Source organism: Rhincodon typus, unplaced genomic scaffold (genome assembly GCF_021869965.1).
Source record: "Rhincodon typus isolate 14 unplaced genomic scaffold, sRhiTyp1.1 hic_rhity00000868, whole genome shotgun sequence".
Taxonomy (NCBI): domain Eukaryota; kingdom Metazoa; phylum Chordata; class Chondrichthyes; order Orectolobiformes; family Rhincodontidae; genus Rhincodon; species Rhincodon typus.
In genome coordinates, this window is record NW_025966506.1 from 3,234 (window position 1) to 27,856 (window position 24,623).

General features: G+C 44.0%; 1 protein-coding gene across 1 annotated transcript in view; it reads right to left on the bottom strand.

Moving 5' to 3' along the window:
* pitpnab (phosphatidylinositol transfer protein, alpha b) overlaps window positions 1–24,623 on the bottom strand; it is a gene marked incomplete at its 3' end in the record, with an annotated part of 37,801 nt that overhangs the window by 3,006 nt on the left and 10,172 nt on the right. Inside the window, exons 2-7 of the mRNA XM_048592238.1 lie at window positions 23,802–23,832; window positions 7,427–7,572; window positions 5,603–5,694; window positions 2,480–2,487; window positions 1,123–1,197; window positions 852–935 (exon numbers count right to left, since the gene is read on the bottom strand). Of these exons, the coding sequence (XP_048448195.1) occupies window positions 852–935; window positions 1,123–1,197; window positions 2,480–2,487; window positions 5,603–5,694; window positions 7,427–7,572; window positions 23,802–23,832 (436 nt within the window). The remainder of the gene's footprint in view (window positions 1–851; window positions 936–1,122; window positions 1,198–2,479; window positions 2,488–5,602; window positions 5,695–7,426; window positions 7,573–23,801; window positions 23,833–24,623) is intronic.

Here is a 24,623-nt window from a genome sequence, read left to right on the forward strand (position 1 = left end):
GGAAGAGGGATTGTTCCACGTAACCTACAAAGAGGCAGGCGTAGCTTGGGCCCATGCGGGTACCCATGGCTACCCCCTTTGTCTGTAGGAAGTGGGAGGAATTGAAAGAGAAGTTGTTGGGAGGTGCCCTGGTCAATGTTTATCTGTCAATCAACAACCCTAATTATCTAGTCATTGATCATCAGCGGGAGTTTACTATGCACAATATGGCTGCTACATACTCAATATTGTAATGGAAAGTCACATTTCCAAAAATCAGTGAAGATCCTGTCAATATGGACTAAATTGACACTGACTGAACATTGATCGAAAACCTGCTAAACAGAAACACTTTCTTCCCCCCCAGGTTGGTGCAATCTGCTTACTAGCAAACCCCATACTGATTTCAGTCAGGTTGATTGTAAGAGCAGTCACACTGAGTTACAGAATAAAAGCATTTCTTCCACCTCAGTGCGACTTTGTTGGAAAGACTAAAATCCAGAGAGGCTGTAAACAGGGAAGGAGGCAGAAAGGGAAAACCAGAGATCAGAGGGAATGGGCTGGTGGACGCACTGGGTCGTTGTCAATGGGAAAGAGTGCCTTAAATTCACCCCGCCTGGATTTGCTTGGCATTGAGAAGAGAAATCGGCAAACTGAAGCAAGATGTTCACTCAGTGAGCTGGCCTGGTTTCTGTCCAGGGACTAAATTTAAAAGGCCGGCTTCATAAGTTTATACTCTGAGGCTACTTATGTGAAGTTATATTGCTGTAGATGCTTAAATCATAAAATACAATTTGAGCCAATCATCCGTTTTCCTTTTGCTCCTTTCACTCAGAAAGCCAAGCCCAAAAGGTCAGTTATAACAGACTCACCCGTGAGTGAATCTGGCTCCGGTCAGCAATGTCTAGGTGAATAACTTCAACATTTTTCCATGTGTTGGGTTCAAGGCCATGTACCTGCCAGTGGGGAAACACAAAGAGGGAAAGTCAGAGGTACAATACCGGTGGGGACAGGTCTGTCCCTGTCTAACACTGGTGTACAGTACCGTGGGGACATGGTCTGTCCCTGTCTAACACTGGTGTACAGTACCGTGGGGACACGGTCTGTCGCTGTGTAACGCTGGGGGACAGATCTGTTACTCACATTTTCTGTGTTGCCCATATCAGGCTTGTGCCAGGTTTCAATTTTGATCAGGAAGTCATCCTTCATGTATTCGTTCTGAAAGATGATGATTAGAGTGTTTAGGCCTGAAATAGCATCACCAAGTTGCAATCAACAACAACTTCAACAAGGAAAACCACCCTGTTCTGAAAACCAGAAGGATGCTGGAGTCAGCGTGGACCGGTAGCCCCAAACCCTCTTCCCCAAGGTACGGTTTCTCTCCCTCCCAGACACTGGAACACTATTTGTTTTTAACCTCGGTGTCTAATTTCACTCACCAAAAGCCCATTTGGATTCTATCATTGAGTCTTTGTGCAAGCTGAGACGGTGCATGGGGGTGGGACATTCACTTCTAAGATGATGTACCACACCTGGGAACCACCAAGCTCTGCTGCTACTCGGGCTGGCGTGAGGCCTTATTAACCACTGCCTCCCAGGCCGGCAATGTATCTAGGGACTGAGTCTGATTCACCAGTTGAGAGACGTTTAAATGCAGACCGTGGAAATAAGAGGTTGCTGGTCATCCCTTTCTTGCTCTATCTTTAACCTGGTGCTCCCACCATTAACAGGTCCTCTGATGGTTTCCAAACTCTCTCTGGATCAAACAGCTGTGCAAATTTCTTTTAATTCTATCTCCACACAGATTGGTTTAGTTTCTATCAAATGGACTTTAAAGGCGTAGGAGCAGAGCAGGCCATTCAGCCCATCGAATGTGCTCCACGTTTCAATGAGAACATGGCTGATCTGAAAATCCTCAGCCCCACTTTTCTGCCTTTTCCCCATAACCCTCGATTCCCTTGCTATATGAAATTCTCTCTATCACAGCATTACTTTAGAGAGAGAGGACCATCCCCGAAGGAAATAAGGCCAGAATCTGTTTCTAACCCCCTCGCAAGGAAGCGGGGAGACTGAAGAAAATTGATGCCTGTATGATTTTCCCTAGTCAACTGCAGCTCATTCCACCATTTACAACTGGTCTGTCACACCTCCAGAAATAAGGAAACTTTGAATGCAAACATCTCGTGCCTGTGGTGGTGAGGTAATTTTGATTTCACTGCCACAGGGAGGGGGTGAAGTCAATTGAATACAGTTAAGTGAAAGTAAAACTAGAGACAAAAGACCAGGCTATGATGTCAGGTTTGTACACGGTGGGAGGAGCCTCCAGTGGAACAGAAACACCAGCATGAACCGTTTGGGTTGAATGACCTGTTTCTGTGTTCTTTATTTCATGTGATTCAAAAACCTGGTCCACCCACCTCCTGCCACAACAAAACCAAATCACCTCCCCCAACCTTCAGGCACTGTGCCCAAGGCTCCAGTTACTGCCATGTGCACTCACCGTAATGACTGGAGTCAGCAGTGCAGAGCAACATAGGAGAGAAGAGAAAACAGTGTTAAGATGTTGCAAAATCAACAGAGAGAACAGATCTTCAAGTCAGGCAACATTTCACAACCCAGTCACTAGCAGCGAGAACCAGAGTTATAGAGTCATACAGCGCGGAAACAGACCCTTCAGTCCATGCCAACCAAATTTCCCAAGCTAAACTAGTCCCACTTGCCTGTGTTTGGCTCATATTCCTCTAAACCTTTCCTAACCATGTACCTGTCCAAATATCTTTTAAATGTTGTAACTGTATCTGCATCTACGACTTCCTCTGGCAGTTCATTCCAAACATGAGCCACCCTGAGAGAAAAAGCCACCTCTTCACAATATCACCAGATTTGCACCATTAGCAATTAAATCCAACCAATGAAAAGTACTATATTAGCTGTGTGTTTTTTTTTAATTTTTCAGGATACTGACACAAGTTGCACCAATTTTCTATTTCACATTTACCCCCAGCTAGGGGGTGGGGGAGGTAAGAGTTACCAGCGGGGGCAAGGGAGTAGTTGACAGTTTCCCTTCCTTTGCAGGAGACTACAGAACCAGGGTTCCTGTGTGTTTCTTCCGTAAATTCAAATCTGGGAGCTATGGGGAGGTGAAACTGGAAAGATAGTGCCACTGGGATAGCAAACCAGAAATGTCAGGCTAATGATCTCAGAATACTGCGTCAAATCCCACCAATGCAACTACTGACATTCAAATTCAATTAGTTTGTCTCAGGGATGGTTAAAAACCCATTTTATTCAAAAGCGGGGGGAAATGGGAAGACAACGACAAATCCAAAATCACACCCGTCTCTTGATGACTAATAAAGCACTGCGTGCCATCATTGGGCAAGGGCTTTTGTTCAGTAGGACATATTCGCTCTGCAACTTGTTTCTCATTACAGGAAGACAAGATCATAATCTTGGGCACTATGCCAATGCAGTCCTGAGAAGGTCTGAGATCAGAGATGCTGTTTATCAGGAGATAGTAATAGAAAGGATAGGCATGCATTAAATACAGCCTTCATCCTGTCTGCATGTTCAGGAGAATGATAGAAGATCCCAGGTCAGAATGTCAAGGACAGCAATTTACACATCTCCCCACTGCTTGCGGGATCAGTCTTGACATTAAAAACTCAGCTACATTTGCAAATACTATCACTACGCAACAAAGTAATTCCACGCACAGAATTAGGAGCTGAGAGAAGGTCCCTTCACTTTTTTAAGGAAAGGTCACAAACAATAATCTGGTTATATCCCAACTGCCTGCAGACTTAATGAAATATTTACATGGTTCTGAAGTAACACTGTACTATCCCATATTGCAAGGATTCAATATCACCTCACTGTCATGGCAATGTCACATTCCACCAGCCCTGGACCAAGGTTATGAATTAAAGAGGAATGTGGAAACCCGCAGGCCTGGGATCGTTGTTCTCTCTACTTTATCTGTGGTGTATTTTACCCAGAGAACAGGCAGCAAGGGGAGATTAATCTCCATCGCTCATCTCATCACTTAAACTAATATCTCTCATTTAAAACTAGAGCAGCAGCACTGCCTTCTTAAAGGGGCCGTGTTCTTTGGAAATATGAATTGAGGGTTTTAAAGGATTAAGATACTCTAACTGGGGCTGGGCCTAAAGATGAGGGAAATTTTGGCAAATGATTATCGCACAAGGAGAAGTTAAATTGCCCAGAAGATTTGTATGCAAATGCAGCACCCGATCAGGATTCTCAGTAACAACCCATTCAGCACCGGTCCATCACAAATGCCTGACACTATGCAGTTATGATCCTAGCACACATCTCACTCAACGGTACAGCTTGGGCAAGAAAACAGGGGATGGATTATTTAAACCACAATGTGCTAATATCTCTCAGCCACATGGTATGTGAATGGACCACTGAAATCCTCATCCTTGTCTTTGTCCCTCTAGACTCGACTATTCCAACTGAACCCTCGGTTCTTCTCCCAGGCTCTGTACACTTGCTCATTCAAACCTTGCTGCCTGTATATTAACTTGCATCAAGTGCCTCTCACTCATCACTCCTGTGCTTGCTGACTTACATCAGCTTCTGGTTCAGCAATGCCTCGATTTTAAAATTCTCATTCTTGTTTGCAAATCTCTCTCTCCCTCCCGGTTTACGTAATGTCCTCCAGGTTCACATCCCTTCCATTCCAACCTTGTTGGCGGCCCTTTCTTTAGCTGCCTGGACCTCCAGCTCTGGAACTCCCTTCCTAGGTCTCTGCCTCCTTCCTCTTTTAAAAGGTGCTCCTGACCAGGTCCTAATAGCTATGTGGCTCAACACCTTTTGGTTGCTAATGCTCCTGTGGAGTGCCTTGGGTATTTTCACGCTGCTATATAAATGCAAGTTGTTGCTGCAACTGAGTCTTATTCTATTAACCATGTTGAGGTCTAAAATGACTAGGCATGATACAGCAGGAACAACAGTCCGTATCAGCACCTTGTTGGGAATTAAAGTGTTGACTCTGGGAACGCTGAACACAACACCAGCTGGGGTGAAACCAAGTTAGTTATTTATAATGGATGTCCCCACAAATGTCAAAGGTCAACATTCACCTCGTGGGGCTCCCAATGGGGTGGTTGTGAGCTGCCCTCCTGACTCTCAGGAAGTGGTTTCATTGATTGAAATATTTTCTACTGCACTTCAGAGAGAGGGTTGAGTCAAACTATACTGGTGTATCAGCTTGGTTTGGTCAAATCAAAAAAGTTTCTTATGAAAAGATAAGGATTTTCTAGTTTTTCATTTTGGTTATTTTGCTTATGCTTATAAGCTTCTGTCTTGGTGGGGAAAACTAGAGGGGAAAAAGAATTAAATGGATTGAAATCAACTGGGAGAAGAAAACAAACCTGTTGAGACAGATGACAGCACAACAGCAGTCACATTGAAGAGATTCTATCAGCTCAATTGCATATCAACTGAAGTTCAGCCGAGTCAAATACTGAAAGTTACCAGCAATGGGGATTGGTTCCCATTTGCAGCAATAAGACTTGCAAAGAAGTATCTGTTTTATTGCAAACCCTTTCTCCCTCACCAGCCAGTGCCAGCCCCGTACACAGCATCTACTCACCAGTTCTGCAGTATGGGTACGCGTTCCAAGCCTTCTCGTGTACGTTCAGAGCTCCCTCAGGAGCCAGCATCTGCACAAACTTAGGCACCTTGCTGCAAGAACAACATGGTTATGGTTTCTCAAGTCTCAGCATAAAGCCAGATTTCGGGCAAGTGACAGCAACACCCCCGTGCATACAGTGAGACAAGCACCTGGAAAACATTTCCAGTTACAACACCACAGAAAAGACTGTAGAATCACTGCAAGTATAGTTGGATGGCTGAGTGTGAATAAACTGTAGGGTCTGTCTGGTTGGAAAGGTCAAGGTGAATTGTCTGGTTTTCTGCAGTATGTTGTTTTAGGATTGTCACTCTACAGAAATTGCAGAATCTAGTCATTCACAACTTTTAAAAAAAAAAGTACATTGTATTGCTGCCCAATGTCTGAGTGAATGTTTCTTAAACAGAGAGGTGACACCACGTAAGTATCTCAGAGGGTCAGAACTTAAACCTCGCCCAACTACCAGTATGCACCTTGCCAGAGCGTGCGAGAGCGAGCAATTGAGAGAGAGAGAGTGAGTGCACGTGAGACCGCAATTTACACAGCGCTTTCCATGACCATTGGCTGTAAAACCCCATGAGATGTCCAATCAGGCATTTGTGAAGAGCAGACACTGTGGCAATGTAGGAAACATGGCAGCCAACATGTGTACAGACAGCAATGTGGCAATGACCAGATCATCTGCTTATAGTGATGTTGACTGAGAAATCCATATTGGCACAAGCATATTGGAGACTGGGGAACTCCCTAATACATCTTTGAAGGAGTGCCAAGGGATCCCTAACCTTCACCTCTCCTCATTTCCGTTCCAACTCTTCCCACCTAGCTTTCCATCTAGTGATGAACCAGGGTCCAAACTAAATGACAGAACAGACTCAAGGGGCTGAATGGCCTCATCCTTTGCATCCTTTTAGGGTTTCACAAATACTACTGCTAGCTGATAAAACTGGATTTTTGACACAAGCTGGTCGCAGATCATCTAGTCCTGGCTTCTGACTACTGAACTACTCACCTCCCTTACAATATCAGAGCATGAGAAAATCGCTGGTGTAGACCATTCAGCCTCTTGGACCTACTCCATCATTCTATAATATCATGGCTGATCTGATTGTGACCTTAATCCTCCTGGCCTTCCTGCCCTCCAACATTCCTAGACTCCCTTTTAGATGAAAACATTCTGTAAGCTTTTAAAATGCACAGCCTGCTGTCATTTAAATCATTTCTTTGCATCATCCTTGAGCCCTCCCCACTTGGTGCTGTGCTGAGTTCACTCTTCAATGAAATTTCCAGCAAGAATTACATCTAGTGCTCTTACAGCTAACTGCTCCAACCATTGCCTCAGACATTGGGCCTTTTTTTTTCATGGGATACGGGCATCATAAGTAAGATGAGCATTTATTGCTCATGCCCAAATACAACTGCATGGCTTGCTTGGCCATTTCAGAGGGCAGTTGACAGTCAATCACATTTCTGAGCCTAGAATCATACGTTGGTCAGACCAGGTAAGGAGGGCAGATTCCCTTTACGAAGGGGCATGAGTGAACCAGACAGATTTTTTTGACAATCCTTTAGTTTCTATGGTGATCATTACTTAGGCTAGCTATTTATTCCAGATATTATTTAACTTTAAATCACCAATGCAGGGATGGAATTTGAATTCAGGTCCCTGGATGATTAGGCTAGCGGGCTCTGCATTATTAATCCATCGACAAAACCACTATACCGGGCCTCTACATGGCACAGTCCCAAGTTGGTGCTCAGCAGACCCCGCCAACCCCCACTTACCGCTGGAGGTGGTAGATCTTGTGTGTGTACTGTCCTTTCTCACCATCTTTCTCATATGGTTCATTCTGTAACACTTCAACCCCTTCACCGCCACCAGTCTCATTCTTACTTGCTTCTGCTACAGAGTACAGCTGTCCCACCTGGTACTGTGGGGTCAAACAAAAATATTTAAAGAGAGAGGATTAAGAGGTTAAAAGCTTTATCAAGTCTCTAATTAAAATTCCTAGCTCTCAGGGCATACTCCTCTGCCTTGTACAAAAACATCCACATGTCAATAGAATACACTATAGCCTAATGCAAAATGCCAGTGCTAAAGGTAGAGGATATATTTCCATACTGTCTTCCACAGATGTTCCAAAGTCTTTTAACCCAAGAAAGTGCTTCTTGTGACACAGGCAAACAGCAGTGAATTTGTGCACAGTATCACATTGCTTTTTGTGGGAGCCTAACCCCAATAGATTCTCTGGTCACTTGTGCAAGGTGAATATTGGCTAGGATATCTAGCAGAAGAGGTCAGCAGGGCCTAGTTTGACAGCTCACCTGAAAGCTAGCATCTCTCATGATGCACCATTCCCTCAGTACTGACATTAGGAGCACTGGCCACAAATCTCTGGAGTGGGGCTTCTGTCTCAGAGGGGTGAGAAAGTGTACAAATCTTCAAAGCAACAGCTGGCACTGGTTAGGCAGCAGGAGCTGTATGTAACCAGCAGGATAGAAACATTACACAGCCAGTTTCTCCAGGGACTCTCATACGTACCAACACACCAGAAAGTTCAAACATTAAGACAGCAATTAAAGTGATATGTACACAAGTGATTTCTTTCCCCCCAGATGAGGAAGCAAAGTTAATTACTGGTCAGTGTTGGGATTCGCAGATAAACTATTGCATACAATCGTGCCCGTGTGCTTGAGAAACAGCACTTTGAAATCAGTTTGTCTGATTAGTGTCCTTCTAATTGCAAGCCTGGCTTTATCTCCTAATAGCATTAACCAGATCCCTAAACCCTCCGACTTACCGCGGCTCAGACTCTCAATGCAACCATTGTCAGAGGTCACAATTGATTGTATAATTTATAATTCAATGCACAATTCACCAAATTTCACTTGCATTTAACGTTTAAGAATGTACAGTTAGTTTGGACATTCCAATTGTGATCTGCAGTGGGCTAGGATTGCAGCTCTCACAAGGAATCAACAAACTGTACTGCTCCCCAAATGAACACTAAAATGCTGTAAGCTTTTTCAAAAAACTTTACTCATGGGCATGGGTAATGCAAGCTAGGCCAATATTTAATAATAATCTCACACTGAGGTGATGAGCCACTTTGTCGAACTGCAGTCTGCCTGCTGTAGGTAGACCCACAATGCTACTAGGGAAGGAGTGACAAATGAACAAATGAAAAAGTACAGCACAGGAACAGGCCCTTCGGCCCTCCAAGCCTGTGCTGATTATCATGCCCTAGTTAATCTAAAAATAAACCTGCCATTTTTCGATCTGTATCCCTCTATTCCCTCCTTATTCATGTACCTGTCTAGATGCCTCTTAAATGTCTGACAGTGAAGGGATGGTGATATACTTCCTCGTCAGGATGGGAGTGGTTTGGAGGAAAACTTACAGGGGTGTCGTCTCCACCAATTGGAGGTGGTGTCATACTGGACTTGAAACGACAAAGCAGTTTCACTCTCGACAGATGCTGCTCGATCTGCTGAGTTTCTCCTTTGTGTTTGCCTCAATTTTCCAGCATCTATAGTATTTTGCTTTTATTATCTAATAGCCTTTCCCATCTAAGCAGTAGAGGTCACTGGTTTGGAAGGTGCTATCAAAGGAGTCGTGGTGTGTTGCAGTTGTATATCTTGTAGAAGGTACACACTACTGTCACTGTGTGCTGATGGAGCAAATTGTGAAGTTAGTGGATGTGGTGCCAATCAAGCGGTCTGCTTTGTCTAGGATGGTGTTAAGTTTCTTGAGTGTTGTTGGGGCTGCACCCATCCAGGCGAGTGGGGGCGTATTCCATTACAGTCCTGACTTGGTGCCTTGTAGATGGTGGATAGGTTTTAGGGAGTCAGGAGGGGGGTTATTCACCGCAGCATTCCTAGCCTCTGACCTGCTCATGTAGCCACTGTATTTATATAAACAGTCCAGTTCAGTTTTTGATAACCCCCAGCCGCTGAAAGCAGGGTAATGCCATTGTATTTCAGGCAAAATAGTAAGATTGTCTCTTTTCATAAAGATGGCCATTGCCTGGTACTTGTGGAGCATGAATGTTACTTAGTGCTTATCAGCCTAACTTGGAAGGTGCCCAGGCTCTGCTGCACATGGATGACAGCTGGGTTGGTACGGGGGAGGCAGCAGCAGGGCGAGGGCTGTGTCGGTATGGGGGAGGCAGCAGCAGGCTAGTAATCCAGAGACTGAGCCGAACATTCTGGGAACATGGGTTCGAACTGCACCACACAGTTAGTAACATTTGAATTCAATTAATCAAACGAGCTGCAAGTAAATGCTAGTTTTCCATGGCAATCAATCAAACCCTTATTAATTGTCATAAGAATGTGACCAGCTTACTAACATCCTTCAAGGATGGAAATCTGCAGTGGCAAAGTGGTACAGTTAGAAAGGATTTACCCTGGGCTCCTTGGCACAGGACACAGTGTACTCTGGGTGGGGGGGGGTTCACTGTCCATCACACAGAGTGGCTCGACAGACACACTACTGAACGAGCTGGTCGAGTCCTAAAGGATATTATTGTTGGATACGGCCTGCACCAGGTGACGATGGAACCAAGAGAGAAAAATGGACCTGATCTCATCCTCACCTACGCAGAGCCTTTGCAGAGACAAAGTCCCACCTTCACAAACAGGACACCCTCCATGCTTTGAGGAACTACTACCACAGACTTTCAACAGACCTAGTTCCGCAAAATGGGCATCCATGAGGTGCTTTGGGTCAGCAGCAGAATCATATTCAACCTCGTGGCTCAGCAAACTTCCATTACCATCAAGTCAGGGGATCAGTCCTGGTTCAATGGAGAATGCAGGGGGGTGTGCCAGGAGCAGCATTTTCAGGCATACCTAAAAATAAGCTGTCAATCTGGTGACGCTGTTTGTGTATCAAACAGCATAAGCAGCAAGTGAGACAGAGCTGATCAGATTGAAGACCTGCAGACTGCCACATCCAGACATGAATGGTGGTGGATGATTAAACAACTCACTGGAGGAGGCGGCTCCTCAATGTCCACATCCTCAACGATAGAACAAGCCAACACATCAGTGTAAAAGATAAGGCAGAAGCATTTGCAACAATCTTCAGCCAGCAGTGCCGAGTGGATTATCCAACTCGGCCTCCACCAGTGATCCCCTGCATCACAGTTGCCAGTCTTCAGCGAAGTCGATTTACTCCATGTGATATCAACAAACATACTGCAAAGGCTATAAGCCCTGAATATTCCAGCAATAGTACTGAAGGTTCATGTTCCACAAGCTCTTCCAGTGCAATTACAACACTGACATTTACCCAACAATGTGGAAAATTGCCCAGGTATATGAAATTACTCCACAGAGGCTAGAATCCCATCACTAACTCAGCGTTTATTTACACATGGAGAGTCTTTGACACACTGATCCAGCTCCCTCAGAGCCAGCTCTCTGAAAAGGATGTCTGACAACTCTTGTTTTTGTCTGTCAGCCAGGTCTCCTTGATGGACCAGATTAACAGCCCTCACATTCTAGGAGGGTCACCTTGCTGACCTCAATATAATCATTACAATATGTCCTGTACACAAAAAACAGGACAAATCCAACCCGGCCAATTATCGCCCCATCACTCTCCTCTCGATCATCAGTAAAGTGATGGAAGGTGTCAGTGACAGCGCTATCCAGCAGCACCTGCTCAGCAATAACCTGCTCAGTGACGCCCAGTTTGGGTTCCGCCAGGGCCACTCAGCTCCTGACCTCATTACAGCCTTGGCTCGAACATGGACAAAGGAGCTGAATTCCAGAGGTCCTTTTCTGAAGAAGGGTCTAGACCTGAAACGTCAGCTTTCCTGCTCGGCCTGCTGTGTTCGTCCCACTCTACACCTTGTCATCTCTGAATTCCAGAGGTGAAGTGATATTAAGGTCGCATTTTGAGTGTAGCATCAGCAAAACTGGAATCAATGGGAATCAGGGGGAATATTCTCAGATGGTTGGAGTCATAGCTGACACTAAATAAGATGGTTGTGGCTGTTAGAGGTCAGTCAACTCAGCTCGAGGACATCTCTGCAGGAGCTCCTCAGGGTAGCGTCCTGGGCCCAACCACCTTCAGCTGCTTCATCAATGCTTCCCTCCATCATAAAGTTTGAACTGGAAATTGCCAAAGTTGTATCTGCAGGAAAAGCATGGTCAGGAAGATTTCCCTGGAAAACTTCAGTCTGTCACAGTAACAGTGCTTTTTGGAGTTAGGGCCAAAGCACAGCAAGATAAAGTTCTCATCTCTTCATCTAACCTTGTGCTGTATCTGCTCTAGGGGTGTTTGATGGGAACAATGTAGAATGAGTTTTATTCTATATCTAACTCCATGCTGCCCCTGTCCTTAATGGGGGCAGTGTTGATGCAGATTTAATTTCAGTTTAAAAACAGTAGAAGGATCTTTACTCTGTATCTCATCCCATGCTGTACCTGTCCTGGAAATGTTTGATGGGGACAGTTTCCAGAGAGGTTTTATTTCAGTTGAAAAGAGGGAGGCTTCCTCTGTCTCTAACACATGCTATCCCTGTCCTGGAGTGAGGTAGAGAAACCTCTACTCTCAGTTTAAGAGCACAGAGAGAGTGCTACTGTCAGTTTAAGACAGACAGCTTTAATTCCAGTTTAAATGAGTAAAGGTAGCTTTACTCTGAATCTGACCCTGTGCTGTATGTGTCTGGAAGTGTTTGATGGGGACAGTGTAAAGGGAACATTACTCCACAAAGTGAAAATGTAACCGATCTAAGTTGCAGCATTTGCTATCGTCATAGGGTGTAGTGCACATTACATTATATTACTGTGCAATCCTAATGTCTATTACCCTGAAGAGACTACAAATGATCAGGAAGGTCAATCAGCTTTCAGCAGCAGATTGCTGGATGCATCTTCGCTGTATAAACAACAGGCAGCTGATCTCAAGCTAGGATTTGACGTGATCAGAGAGAGAAAACGCAAGTAGCAAACAATATTTCTAATTCAGAGAGCCCTCCAACCATCTGAGGCCAGCAGAGCTATTCCTCTCCTCTACTGCTATGCGTTGTACTGCTTAATTGCAGAGTGTAGGCTCAATCTGAGGGATCACAGCATTCAAATGCCAGAATGTGGAGTTATCCCTTCCTTTGGAATAAATACCTATAGCAAATCAAGGTAATTTCTTTGTCCTAACTGGTCAATTCCTTCCTGCCTTGTGATGTGGAACAGTTGCAGGGAGTTGGGGGGGGGGGGGTGGGGGGGGGGGGTAGGGGAGCGGTGATCCACAAGCATGGCTTGCACCCCGTCCCCAGAGCTAACAATTCCTGTTGATGACCCACTGAATGTTTCCACCTTTTGCAGCATTTTGCAGCTGATGGATTTTTTTTAAAAAAAAACGTCCACCTGATTGATGTCAGATGGAGTTTAACAGATTCCCTAAAGGGTGGCCTCTCTGACAGTGGAGTGCTCCCTCAGTACGTACCCTCTGACAGTCCCTTGTAAGATAGCACTCCCTTGGAATTCACCCTCTGACAGGGTGGCACTCCTTCGATATTGACCCTCTGACAATGTGGCACTCCCTCATTATTGTCACTGTTTGCTCTACAACTCATCCAAGCTGGACCCTGGACCCAAGTATATTTGCTCACCTTGATAAGCTAGAGCAAAAATAAATGGCTGTTTGGTCAGCAAAGTAACTGCCATTGCACACAATTAACAAGATCATCAAAACACTGTTTTAAATCAGAAAAACACGCATCTTTCCTATAGTCTCTCAGCGTCTCCACTCTCTGTATCAGTGGTGATGACATTAGCAGAAAGAGCTTGATCCAGTAACTCACTCAGGATACAGGCTGTTTATTTTGCTTGTGTTAAGCTGGGACTGACCTGTTTGCAGTCACATGGCCCAGTGACAACTATTTCACAATTGGAACTAAGGACATTACGATATTTGGTAGTTATTAAACAGCAAACACTGTGCAATGCTGTGGGGAATCCTCATGAGGAAAAAAGAAGCAGGATCCAATTTGCCAAACCGCCCTGGATCCCATGGGCTGTTAGCTTCTGAGCCAGTCTTCCATGTGAGATCTTGTCAAAAGTTTGACTAAAGTCCAAGCAGACTACGTACATTTCACTCCTCTCAGCCACACCCCTAGTCACCTCTTCCAAAACTTCAATCACATTTGTTAGACATGATCTTCCCTTTCAAAGCCACACTGATTATCTATCCTAACCCTAGCCCTGATCTCTCCAAGTGGAAATTAATTCTCTCAGTTCTTCGCCCCACCGCCAGTATAGCTTTTAAGATTCACTGGTCTGCAGTTTCCTGGTTTATCCCTACCACCCTTCTTGAATAATGGTACTACATTAGCTGTCCTCCAATCCTCTGGAACCCCTCCTGCGGTCAGACAGAATTTGAAAATTAGGCTAATGAATAGCTCTTTCAAAGAGCCAGCACAACCATGATGGGCAGCAAGGTATTAGTCTATACAGTAAGATAGTTCCACTAACTCAGCCTCAGGGTTCATTTCATAATTTGGATAAAATCTACTCCAACCAATCATGGACTTTTGTGTTTAATGGCTGTCAAACCTTGGGTGTGCAAAGAGCACACAAAGGGTCCTTGTGCACGAATCACAGAAAGCTATACACAAGTACAACAGGTAATAAGGAAGGCAAAAGCCATTTATTGCTAATGGAATGGAGTATAAAAGTACAGAAGTGTTGCTGCAACTGTGCAAGGCATTAGTAAGACTGCATTTGGAGTGTTGTGTACAATTTGGTTTCCTTACTCGGGGAGAATGTAGTTACAGTGGAGGCAGTTCAGAGGAAATTCACCAGATTAATTTCCCTTGAGAGAGCTTGGGCAGTTTGGGCCTACACTCTCTGGACAGAAGAAGAACGAGAGGAGATCCTATTGAGGTTTACAAAATGCTAAAGGGGATTGACAAAGCAGATGTAGAGAGGATGTCCCCTCATGTGACAGAATCTAGAACAAGAGGTCGTGGTTTTAGGATGAGGGATGGCAGAGCTCAAACAGAAATGAGGTGAAATTATTTCTCTGAAAGGGTCGTGAATCTGTGGAATTCACTCCCCCAGAGAGTGGTGGATGCTGGGATGTTGAGTAAATTTAGGGAGGAGATAAACAGATTTTTAATTAGTAATGGGTTGAAGGGTTATGGGGAGCAGGCGGAAAAAGTTAAGTTGAGGCTGAGATGAGATCAGCCATGATTGTATTAAATGACAGAGCAGGCTCAAGGGGCTGAATGGCCTACTCCTGCTCCAAGCTCTTATATTCCTTACTTGATTGGCTCAAACACAGCATGAAAAATCTGAAATATTACTCGACAGATAGGGAAGAGATTCAGTTGGCAGGTTTTGAAGGGGAATTAGATGTGCTGAGAACAGCTAAGATTGTAGCTGAACAAAGCTGTCGCTGGCTGCTCTCAAAGTGGGTCAGTGAGACTTGTGCTGCACTCCTACAGTTTTACTGCACTGTAACTTGACGTAATACAGTGGTCTGTTGACTGTTTACAGGCTTGTGACACACAGTGAAGGAGAGATAATCAAAGCCCTAATCCTAAATACCATGCAAGAATGTTCAGAAGGATAGGCTTAATAAAATTGCACAACTCAGAGACTGGAGCATTACTGGAGTTATATAGAGAGATAAAAGATTACTAACAGGGAAAATAACCCTGTCTCTAGACTCTGGATTAAACAAAGTTTTGTTTCAAACAAATCATTTTTGTTGTAACAAACCATATCTTAAGATTCCATTCTAGTTGAACATATTTATCCTATTCTGAAGAAGGGTCACTGGACTTGAAACCTTAACTCTGTTTTCTCTTCACAGATACTGCAGACCTGCAGAGTTTCTCCAATAATTTCAGATCTCTGCAGTTCTTTGTTTTATTCTCCTGACAGGTTTGGAAAGTTCAGAATAGAAAGTGAATGGGAAGCTTGTGAAGCTTCAGTTGTACTGAACTTTAGTTAGACCTGGGTGGGTGGGTGTGCGTGTGTGTGTGCGCGTGTAGCAAGTTTGGTAGCCAACATGTGGAGGTGCTGGTGTAGGACTGGGGTGGACAAGGTCAGAGGTCACACAACACAAGGTTATAGTCCAACAGATTTACTTGAAATCACAAGCTTTTGGAGCGCTGCTCCTTCATGTGATGAAGGAACAGTGCTTCGAAAACGTGTGATTTCAAATAAGCCTGTTGGATTATAACTTAGTGTTGTGTGACTTCTGACTAAGTTGGGTGGGAGGAAGTGTCATCTAGTAGCTGTAGAAGTCTGGTCAATAGCCCAGAAATGGTGGCACAGAGGTCAAGGAAGGTAAGGTAGAACTGGAGATGCATCACATGATGGTGACAGAAAGGTGGAAACTGGAACCATTTCAATGACATTTTCCATTTATGGGCAAGAGCAGGAAACGTCACCGAAACAGTCATCAACGTACCAAATAAAAAACAAACAGTATAGGGAAGGGATATGACTAGGACTGGAACAATGAATGTTCCTCCTATTATAAAAAGGCACGTCAAACTAGGAGTTCCCTGGGAAACACCATTAGAGGAAGTGGGTAAAATTAAAGTAGCTGTTCTCGTGAAAATGCTGACCGAAGGTCACACAGCCAAATCATTAACTTGGTTTCTCTCCACACACGCAGTCAGAACTGCAAAATATTTTCAGCACTTTCTGTTTTTAACTCTGATTTCTGCAGTGTTTTACTTTTCATGAATAAAAGAGTCAAGATTTGGGCACAACTCTCTCAGGGAAGATGAGCTGGTTTTGAAGTGCACACCAGACAGATTTACCAGAATGTTGCTGCAGTTAAAAGGGTTAAACTTGAGGACAGTTTGCTTGGCGTAGGTGTGAATTCAGGATGTGAAGGGGCAATCGCGTCAAAACATTTAAATTGTTTGAAAGGATTTGATGGGGTAGATAAAGAGAAATGATTTCCTCAGAGTCCCACTCTGACTCCATGTTAGACCATTCAAGAGTGAAATCAGGAAGTACATTTTCACACCAAGCAGCAGAAATCAGGAACTCTCCAAGCAATGTTTGGACATGCGCTGGAGTTTCCACATCTTTGAGATCAATTGTTTTCTCTTTTAGAGAGAGTAAATGGCTTTGGGATACAGATCAAGTCTCTGAATGAACTGCAGGCTCAAGGGGTCAAATAGTTCATCTTCAAACAGCAGAGGGGAGGTCATAGTACCCAGCATTACACCTACTCTGCCCACCGATAAACTTTGGAATGTGGAAGCACAGAGAAGCGCAACTTCAGTTGGGAGTGAATATCACTCTGCGCTGCTTACAATACACTGGTTGGGCTGTGCTGGCAGAGATCAGCGCAGGCAGTGTGAAGGATTGGTATGCAGGACTGCAAGGGAAACCAAAGATAAGTGCTTCTATTTTTAAGGTGGTTAAACATTCAGTGACATGCCCCATTAACAACGAGAGAGAGTAAAAGGGGATGTACTTCAGCAAGGAGAATAAAGACAAGTAATGTAAACTAAATGGCAGACTTCAAAGGTGATGGAGACAGAACACTTAAGAGTTCACACACATTAATCTTGATGAGTAGGTTATTAAAAAGCACACAGCATAAGACACAAACTCAAGGCAGTTATATAAACCTTCATATACCACTTGTTAGACCTCAGCACTTCAAGTCTGCGGAGAATACAATTTGACCAGACGGACAGAGCGTAGGCCAATGAGCCTGCTCCGCCATTCAGCAAGATCTGATTATTCCAAATTCTCACCTACCCCAGGTAACTTTTTGTCCCCTTGCTGATATCTATCTACCTCTGCCTTATAATCAAGAACTCTCTTCCTCTAAAGAGGTTAGAAACAAAGTTCGAAAGACCCATGACCCCTGTGTGGGGCAAAAAAAGACTGTCTTAAATACAATGGAAGGAGTAGTACTAGACCACAGACGATAAAAGTAGAATTTGGCCATTCAGCCCATCAAATCTGCTCTACGGGGCCCAAAACTGTTCAGAATATTCCAAATGCAGTTTGACCAGAGCCCCATACAGCCTCAGCAGGACATCGCTGTTGTATTCTAGCCCTTTTGAAATGAATGCTAACATTGCATTTGCTTTCCTAATTGCCAATTGAACCTGCATGCCAACTTAAAAGAATGTTTAACTATGACTCCAAAATGCCATTTTGCTTCAGATTTCCAAAGCTATTCCTCGTTTAGAAAACACTCTATACCTCTATTTTTCCTACCAAAGTGCATAACCTCACTTTCCTACACTACACTCCATTTGCAATTTCCTTGCCCTCTCTCCTAGCCTTTCTGCAGCCTTCCCACTTCTCAATGCTACCGTCCCTCCACCTATCTTTGCGTCATCTAAACTGAGCAACAATGCCCTCGGTTAATGTATATCGTGAATAGTTATGGCACCAACACTGACCCCTGTGGAACTCCACTAATCACCTGCTGCCATCTCCACTCTCTGCCTCTGCCAGTCAGTCAACGTCAGCATCATGCCCCCAACACCATCTTATTTAACAGGCTTCTGTTCGGCACCTTGTCAAAGGCCTTTCGGAAATCTAAATAGATCACATCCACTGTCCTTCCTTTGTCTAATTTGCTCATTACCTCCTTAAAGAATTCAAACAGGTTTATCAGGGATGACCTCCCCTTGAAGAAGCCATGCTGACTCACCTCGATTTTACCATGCTGTTCCAAGTACTCCGTAATCTCATCCTCAATAATGGACTCTAAAACCTTACAAATAACCAAGGTCAAGCTAACTGGCCTATAGTTTCCAGTCTTCGGCCTCACTCCCTTCTTATCCAGGGATGTTACATTAGCAATTTTCCCCCGACTTCACTGATTCCTGAAAGATCAGCACCAATGCCTTCACAATCTCCTCAGCTATCTCCTTCAGAATGCCGGGGTGTAGCCCACCTGGTCTGGGTTATTTACCCACCTTCAGAATCCTCAGCATCATCAGCAGCTTCTCCTCAGTGATGGTTACTGCACCCACTTCCACCCCCTGAACCTTGTACTTACGTTGTATTGGGGAATATGGATATGGATGGAGATGTACACTCTGGCAGTGGTGGGAAAAGCATTTGAGAAACTATTAAATATTGTGAGAGAGAGAGTGAAGGCACAGAATAAAAGAATTGAGAGTTGTAGATCATTTGGCTCCTTAAGGCCACTCCATTGTTTAATAAAGAAAGATCGGGCTGGTCAGATTATGACTTCAGCACCACATTCCCACCTACTCCAATAAGCTGACTCCAATGTTTACTCAAAAATGGATCACCCCTGCCCTAAAAACATTCACTGAATATATCTCTGCTGCTCTCTGGGTGGAATGAGTTCCACTCATGATCCTTAGATAAACAATTTCTCCACATCTCTGCCTTAAATGGGTGACCTTTAATTTTTAACTGTGCCACTAGCTTGAAAGACCTTCACAAGTGGGAACGTCCTTTCAGCAGCTCTCCTGTGAAACAGTCTTTCTTTCAACCTAAATGGGCTGAATGAGCTCCTTCATCTGTGACTATCTGGTGACGTTTGTAAGCTGGCAAAGGGACAGGATGACAGGCCTTCAACTCATGGTATGTGTGTGACGTGAGGTGCCAACACCTGGCACTGCAAGACAGTGACTGACTCAGGTTTAAATCCTGCTGCTCCAAGTCTCGACTCTGAAGGGCGTCAATCTAAAGGTGGGAAATCCAGACGGGCAAGGTGTATGCTTGATAGCTCTGAGCAGACTTCGGTGGGAGGGGGCAAACAGTTGCAGATTTGCTGATCTCCACTTTAGACATCAAGATATCAGGGTCAGGGGAGAAAAGGCACATATAGATTGGCATAAGGTCAATGACGTGATGTTACTTTACACCTCTGGTAACCCATTACTGACAAGTAGTACTAGAGGTTTATTCACTGTGCCTTTCAGTTGATGCTGCTTAAAAATTCCACTATTACTTAGTAAGACTAACAGATTGATTGGAAACCTCGGCTAGGCTCTCGCAATAAATCAATAATCTCCTGCTTTATTGCTTAATGTTGGACTATGGCTGTCTCCCTTATTCTCACAGGGAATGCTGGGGAAACTCAGCAGGTCTGGCAGTATCTGTGGAGAGAGAAATAGAGGTAATGTTTCGCGTCTGATAACCGCTCAGAGCATCTCTATCACTTGTTCTCAGTGCTTGGCAGATGCTATGCATCTTTTCCTAATAGATTTGTCAGAGCACCACACTGTCATTTCAGCAAACCAAGGGCACAGTCAGACAGAATGCTCCAAGGTCATGAAGATTCTCACTGCTGTCAGCTGGTCTCTGCCCTCTCTCCTGAAAGTGCTGATCCAGGCAGAGCAGCTCACTCACCAGATGCCCATTCCTCTCTGGTATCTCAAGCAAGTGTCCATTCTTCACAGGTCACCCTGATGAGCAAGTGCCAACAGGCCAGAGAAAACAGGGAGAACTCCATCCTGCCCTAACATGAACAGTTATGTACAATTGACGTCATTGAATACAGATTAGGAGCCAAAACCTCATGCACATACTAGTATACTTCCTGTCACCTTGCCTTCCATTAGGTAACTCAGATAGAGATGGAGCCTCAGACCCTGTCCCCACTCACCATTCTTCTCTAGTGAAGAAACTAGAGGAGAGATACCTCAGTGGTGATGTTAAATGGCCTGGTGGTAATGCCACTAGTAAATTAGACACCAAGGAAACATCCTGGGGAATTGGATTCGAATCTCACCACAGCAGATGGTGGAATGTTAATTCGATAAAAATCAAGAATTAAAAGTGTAGCAGGAAAATTTTATTTAAATCACTGCAATTCAAATTCAAATTCAAATTAATTCGGCGAGAAAGAAAGACTTAGACATCTTACTCTATGTGAAAGTCATACGTTTAAGTGCAGTCTCTGTGCTAACGTAGGAAATGTGGCTGCTTATTTGGACGGACCAAGATCCACATATGGCAATGTGATTCCAATATCTCAAATTCAGTGACATTGATTAAGGAATAAATATTGGCCCACAACAGAAGAACTCCCCTGACCTGGTCAGAGAGCCTGGGATCTTTTACATTCAACTGAGAGCAACAATTAGGCACTGGCTCAATATCTCAGCATCTTCGGCAGCGCGGCATTCCCCAACACTGATCCTCCAGTGGCCGACACTCCCCCCAACACTCCACTGGGAGCATTATCCTAGATTATCATCTTGAATCTGGAATTGGACCTCACCTCACGACCTCCTAAATCAGAGGGAAGTATTACCCATAGAACCTCTGCTTACAGCACCATGAGAAACAACAAAGCACTATGTATAATGCACTGTTAATTAGATATCCAGTAGCAGGTTTTCAAAGTGACGGCCCGATAAACATCTAGCGTTAACTTGCTGGCTCTCCTAGCTTGGAGATACAACTGTGCCGATATCTGGCCCACATTCATCTCCTTTGAAAAGCTCATCAACCATCATCTAAATGCCAGCCACAGTGAGAAGCAACACTGCCAGGAAAAGTGCAAACTGGGAGGGCGATGGAAAAAAAAAGGGTACGCAAGGAAACATTTCACATTTGCATTTCTCCGCAACACACACACACACCCTCAGAGTGTGCATTACAGTTAGCAATTATAACACAAAGGGTCAAACAAGCAAGTTTTAGCAATAAATCCAGCTTTGTGTTGGTGGTCACTGCAGTCAGCTGAACGTTAAGAAAAAATTATGTTACAGATTCAAATTGCAACACACAGAGTAGGATGAAGGTGCCCTGGGAAAGAATTAGGAAGCAGTAATCTAATTAGATAAACTCAATATCGGATTACGTTCTTTAATTCTCTTTTGGGTATTTGGTTTGTCTAACAACCTACTCACTGATCTCATACCTGCAGTCACAGTTGAAGTTATTCTTGGGTAACTTTAGCTTTGTTGCCCAGAGTATGGGACTTTTATATCAGGATTGCTTAACGATTACAAAATATCTTTACAAATTTAATATTAATAAGTCATCAGCCCTCAAAGATGAGTTCTTGTTAGAATGCTACTGCATCCCGTTGGCCAGGAGCTAGCAATAGCCCACTTCAGGGTACTAAAGAAAGGTCAGATGGTCAACTCATTCTAGGCGCAGAGTTTCACAGTTCTCATGGCCGAAGCACTTCCTTCCTTGATCTAGGAGATAGGTCTCAGAGTGCAGCATGATAAAACACTGCGCACATTATGAATTGTATCACTGAGGAAAAATCCTGGCATACTGTTATGATACAGAAGCTAAGAAGGTGAACGAAGGATCCAAAGTTAGGGCAAGCCAAGATTTGTTAGAAGGCACCAGTAAACTTAGTTCAAGATTATCTGCAAATATTACTGCAGGAATAGAAGCAAAAGAACAGAAATGGAAATTAGTGACAATTAAACTTCAAACAAATACTAGCATCAAAATGCCGCTCAAAAAATTAAGCAATATTTAGAATATTTACCTCTCAGGTCAGCACGAAGCAGGTACAAGGTTTTACAATTTTGAGTCAGTGCCAACTGGAGAGTCAGAGGATTCAAAGGATAGGTTTAGAAGAAATAAAAAGACTTGTATTTCAATAGAGCCTTTGATGATCTCAAGCCTTCCAAAAGCTTTTTGGAACCAATTAAATGATTTTAAAAAGTGTAGTCTAAATGTAAGGCTAAACACTATTAAGGTCTCTGATCAGGACAAAAGATGGAATATGACTGCAATCCAAGCTATCAGAAATTCAGTAAACAAGGGAGACAATGGCCTATTGTTAAGTGCAGTTACAAAACAAAGATAAGATTAGGTATTTTGCTGAAACACAGTTCCTCTAACAAAACTAAATGGAGTCTGGAAATGTGCTACACTAATATTAAAGCAGCTTTCACATCAAAATGAGGCACCTCTTCAGCACCACGGCTTCACAGCTCTCATTGCCACTGCCAACACCAAACTTAAAGCATGCCAGAGTTTCACCAACACTTCATTTTAATGTTGTCAGCAAACGACGAGGCTACATTTCCCAAACCAGCCGCACAGGACAAAAGGAGCTCCAGCACAACACAATTCCGAATACAACACGTCAGGAGTGTAAATCAGGTAGAAATTGACAAGGAATCACTCAAGGAGACCAAATGTTGGGCAAAGGATGTAGGTATTATGGATGGTCTTAAAGGATGAAGAGGCACAAGGAGGTTTAGGGAGGGAAGTAAAGAGTTTAACTGGAGGAGTGCAGAGATCTCAGGGCTGTGGGACTTTTTAAAAGTATATTTGTTCAAGGGATATGGGTGCTCCTGGCTGGACCAGCATTTGTTGTCCATCCCTCTTTCTATTCTCATAGAAACTGATATAATTATAACAGGACAAAACAGTGTAAACACAGGAAGTATGTTCCTGATGACTGGGGAGTCCAGGACCAGGGGTCACAGTCTAAGGATATGGGATGGTCCATTTAGGACTAGGATGAGGAGAGATATCTTCACCCAGAGAGCAGGGAGCCTGTGGAATTCTCTGCCAGAGAAAGCAGTTGAGGCCAAAACATTGAATGTTCTCGAGGAGGAGTTAGGTACAATTCTTCGGGCTAAAAGGATCAAAGGGTGTGGGGAGAAAGCAGGAACAGGGTACTGAGTTGGATGATCAGCCCTGATCATATTGAATGACACAGCAGGCTTGAAGGGCCAAGTGGCCTGCTCCTGTTCCTGCTCCTATTTTTTAACGTTTCTAGCCATAATTGTCCGAGGATCGTTATGAGTCAACCATATTGCAGAGAGTCTGGAGTCACACATCGGCCAAGGATGGCAAATTTCCTTCTACGAAGGGTATTAGTGAACCATGAGGGTTTTTATGACAATTGACAGTGGATACATTAAGTCAGCTTTGTCAACAGATTTTTATTGAATTCAAATGTCACCATCAGCAACGTTGGATCCAAACTCATGCCCCCAGAACATTAGTCTGGGCTCTGGATTACTAGTCCAGTGACACACAGTCATGGAATATAAAAATTTGAATTTTAAATCTGAGGTTTTAAACTGGAACAGGAGCCAACATGAATCACCAAGCATTGGAGGCAACTCTAACCATAATACATTCGATACAGAGTAGACACACAGGACTGACCCTTGACCACAATGTCCACTTAAAGAAGGCAAACTCAGCCGAAAACAAACCTGCGTGGGAAGGGATCACTCACCTCATCCACAGAGATTGGTAGGATTATCCGACTAAAAAAAAAAAGAGGAAAAATAAATAAATTAATATTTGAACTCAAACAGGTACATTTATTTTTCAAATGTTCAAATCCTCCACTGCCTCTCTAATGAGTCTCAGGTCTTTTACAAACCAAGAGGACAGCAAAGCCGTTTGATCAAACAGGCACACACTTACATTCCCACTCACCACATCCTCTTCAGTCTCACGTTGTGAATTCTGACTTAAAACCACTTCCACAGTTTGCTCCACTGACCTAATGTTGTTCCACAACCCCCGTCACTGCCCCTCTTCTGTTAACAGGACAACCCCAGAGACTGGGGGAAGGGAGGAAAGCTCTCCATGTCAGTCCACCTGGTGAAGGTGTTCTCTCACTATCAGGCAACTCAGCCCGACGATTCACAGCCGGTGCGTCGGAGCCATCCTTAGCTCTCTATATCTCACTCTATTGACATGTCCTTTCTTTCCTCCCTCGTATTTATCCAACTAGAGGCAAATTACTGCTGATGCTGGAATCTGTACAAGAACAAAACTGCTGACAATCGCAGTGGATGAAACAACTTGCACAGAGAGAGACAGCAATCTAATGTTGAGTCTAGATCATTCTTCATCAGAGCTGTTAATGCAACCTCTACTTCAGTATATGTATACTATTCACTCTGACCCGCTCCCTGCATGTCCCATTCTCCCCACTGTCTCAGAAAGGAGTTTACCCTGAATCCTGGGATAGTAGGATCTGCCGATGCTGGCGAATCTGAGATAAGAAGGTGTAGAGCTGGATGAACACAGCAGGCCAAGCAGCATC